Source organism: Chelon labrosus, assembly GCF_963514085.1.
Source record: "Chelon labrosus genome assembly, chromosome: 20".
Classification (NCBI taxonomy): domain Eukaryota; kingdom Metazoa; phylum Chordata; class Actinopteri; order Mugiliformes; family Mugilidae; genus Chelon; species Chelon labrosus.
In genome coordinates, this window is record NC_140353.1 from 9,828,333 (window position 1) to 9,830,444 (window position 2,112).

Below are 2,112 nucleotides of genomic sequence, written 5' to 3' on the forward strand. Positions count from 1 at the left end.
CTCTGCGTTCTTGTTGGACAGCTCTGGCATTGAGGTGCTCCCGCTGTGTCTTTTGTGTGTGCAAGTGGACCAAACAAAAGCTTATTGAGGAATCTCTGGGAAGCCCAAGCTGTTGGAAAGGAATGCCCCTCTCTCGTGGCCCAGTGCTTGAGTCTTAATCAGTCACTGGGGGGCCTCCTGCATCTGGCTGACAGGAACTCACTCAGCCTTGACCTCACTTACCTCAATAAAATCCATTAGCTGTACACAGAAGGGTAATAAGCTGGTCATGTTGCTGATGTGATACAGATAAATCACTCTAACTGCGCCTGTTAGTCTTTCTATGCCCATACCTAGTCCTGACGTAACCTCTTTCTCAGTCAAAAGATACAAGAGTTGTCTTTTTTCCCATTTTTACTCTGAGACCAATGAGAAAATGCAGTCAAATGTCCTAAAGTAACAGTGGAAGTTACATTTATCCAGAAGGAATCAAAGAGACATGAAGGGTGCTGGTCCCCCCCTCCACAAGAAGGCGGAGTTTTCTCCTTGGGGTCCTGAGCCAAACTGCGTTATGTAAGGGATACACTGTTTCTCATCCTGATGTGGAGTTACTCGAAAGTTTACAGACTGCGGGTCTGACTAAAGTCTGCTCTGTAGTCGTGTAATTTGATTTAAGCAGTGCGTCCGCGAACATTTTGAAGAAGACTGGCCTTGAGGGCTGACTCTTTGCCAAAGAACCGTCATCCAATCGTAAACCTAATTGAAAACTGACCTTAAACACTGCCAAGGATCAAGACCGTGTTGGTTAATATTCAACTCTGGAAGCCTGATGTGCCTGAAGAGGTATTTGGAAATGGGACTTTAGGTTTCCAAAGCAGCCAGACACACGGACATGGGGACAGGTACGAGCAGAGGGAAGAAAGTCGCACCTGCATGTGTCAACGAGGTGAACGTGACCAGTTCGGGGACCGGTGTCACTTCACCCAAACAGGACAGCGGTCCATTCAAGCCTCTCAAAATCCATGCAGTTTTGCGCAGCGCGCGTAACCGTGCGCAACCGGACTGCCACAGCGAAGGACACGACTCTGACTTCTCTGGAGAGGACGATGATATTGATGGAGAACTGGACACGGTTCAAGCAGATTACGACGAGCGAGAGAGGGATTCCGTCAAGAAAACTCCTCCGAGGAAGACTTTCATCAGATCCAAAACATACGGACTCTGTCATTTTAGCCAGGAGGAGGCTGAGGACGACCTCGGCTCTGTTCCTCGGCTAACGGCGTCAGGAAGAGCCGAGGAGACACGTGTCTCACACGGTGTGACAAGAGATGTAAACAAGAGGAGCCATTCAGCCCTCACACACTTAAAAAAGCACACACCTGCCTGCCCCAGCCAGCACAATGTAAGATTCATTCTATTTCATAAATATTCTTGGGCCGAGTAGACTATTACACTGTTTTTAAAGATACAATCCAGTTTAACATTTAAATTGACCAACATAATTATGTTAAAGTAACAAAGAGTTTGAATTTGTCTTAGTACTGAGAAGAAAATACAATGTATCCATTATATCCTCTCTGGGTAATGTCATTCCTCCTCACAGGGCCTTCTGAGAAGAGAGACTTTGTTGGAAGCTGTCCCCACGTCAGATAAACAATCGTAAGTAGCCAACTGCGATAAATAATTAATCTCCGAGCTCAGTGGAGTAAAAAGCGAGCAGGGGCAGATCAAATTCACCTTAAAAGGATCGAAATACCGACCCCATTATTCTCAGGGCAGATCAGATTTGTCAGATGTCTGCAAGCAGGACAGAAACAAACAAGTGTCTGTTGTTACAGCTTTGTTAGAGGTGAGTGTGAAGAAACACATGTAGCCAACATATTCCCAGAGCTTGTGCATCATAATTGTTGACCAGTTGATTGTTAGATGTTGCCCTGAGTGGAATAACTTGTCACATATGTATTCTTGCTGACATGTTTCTCCAATCTCCCCAGGACCTTTGGCAGCGGCCACAGCTCCCCTGTCACCATGCCGGTCATCCTGTACGATGGATCAGAGGAGGAGCTGATGGACACCATTGAGAGAGAGTTTAGTTGACCACCAGCTGAGAACACTCCGCAAATCTACTGTCCT

The 2,112-nt window shown here is 46.5% G+C and overlaps 1 protein-coding gene across 1 annotated transcript; it reads left to right on the forward strand.

Annotated features, from left to right (window-relative positions):
- Positions 1 to 470: 470 nt before the first annotated feature.
- Positions 471 to 2,112, forward strand: LOC311505804 (uncharacterized protein). The gene is made up of 3 exons (XM_084569573.1): positions 471 to 1,381; positions 1,583 to 1,638; positions 1,974 to 2,112. The coding sequence occupies exons 1-3, from the start codon at positions 872 to 874 to the stop codon at positions 2,074 to 2,076; spliced, it is 669 nt and encodes a 222-aa protein (XP_084425699.1). The 5' UTR covers positions 471 to 871; the 3' UTR covers positions 2,077 to 2,112.

Bases quoted from the DNA above. Each gene is read 5' to 3' on its own strand.
- LOC311505804 (XM_084569573.1), top strand. From the start codon at position 872: ATGGGGACAGGTACGAGCAGAGGGAAGAAAGTCGCACCTGCATGTGTC. The intron at 1,382-1,582 runs GTAAGATTCATT...TCCTCCTCACAG, and splicing joins CCTGCCCCAGCCAGCACAAT to GGCCTTCTGAGAAGAGAGAC. The intron at 1,639-1,973 runs GTAAGTAGCCAA...CAATCTCCCCAG, and splicing joins CCCACGTCAGATAAACAATC to GACCTTTGGCAGCGGCCACA.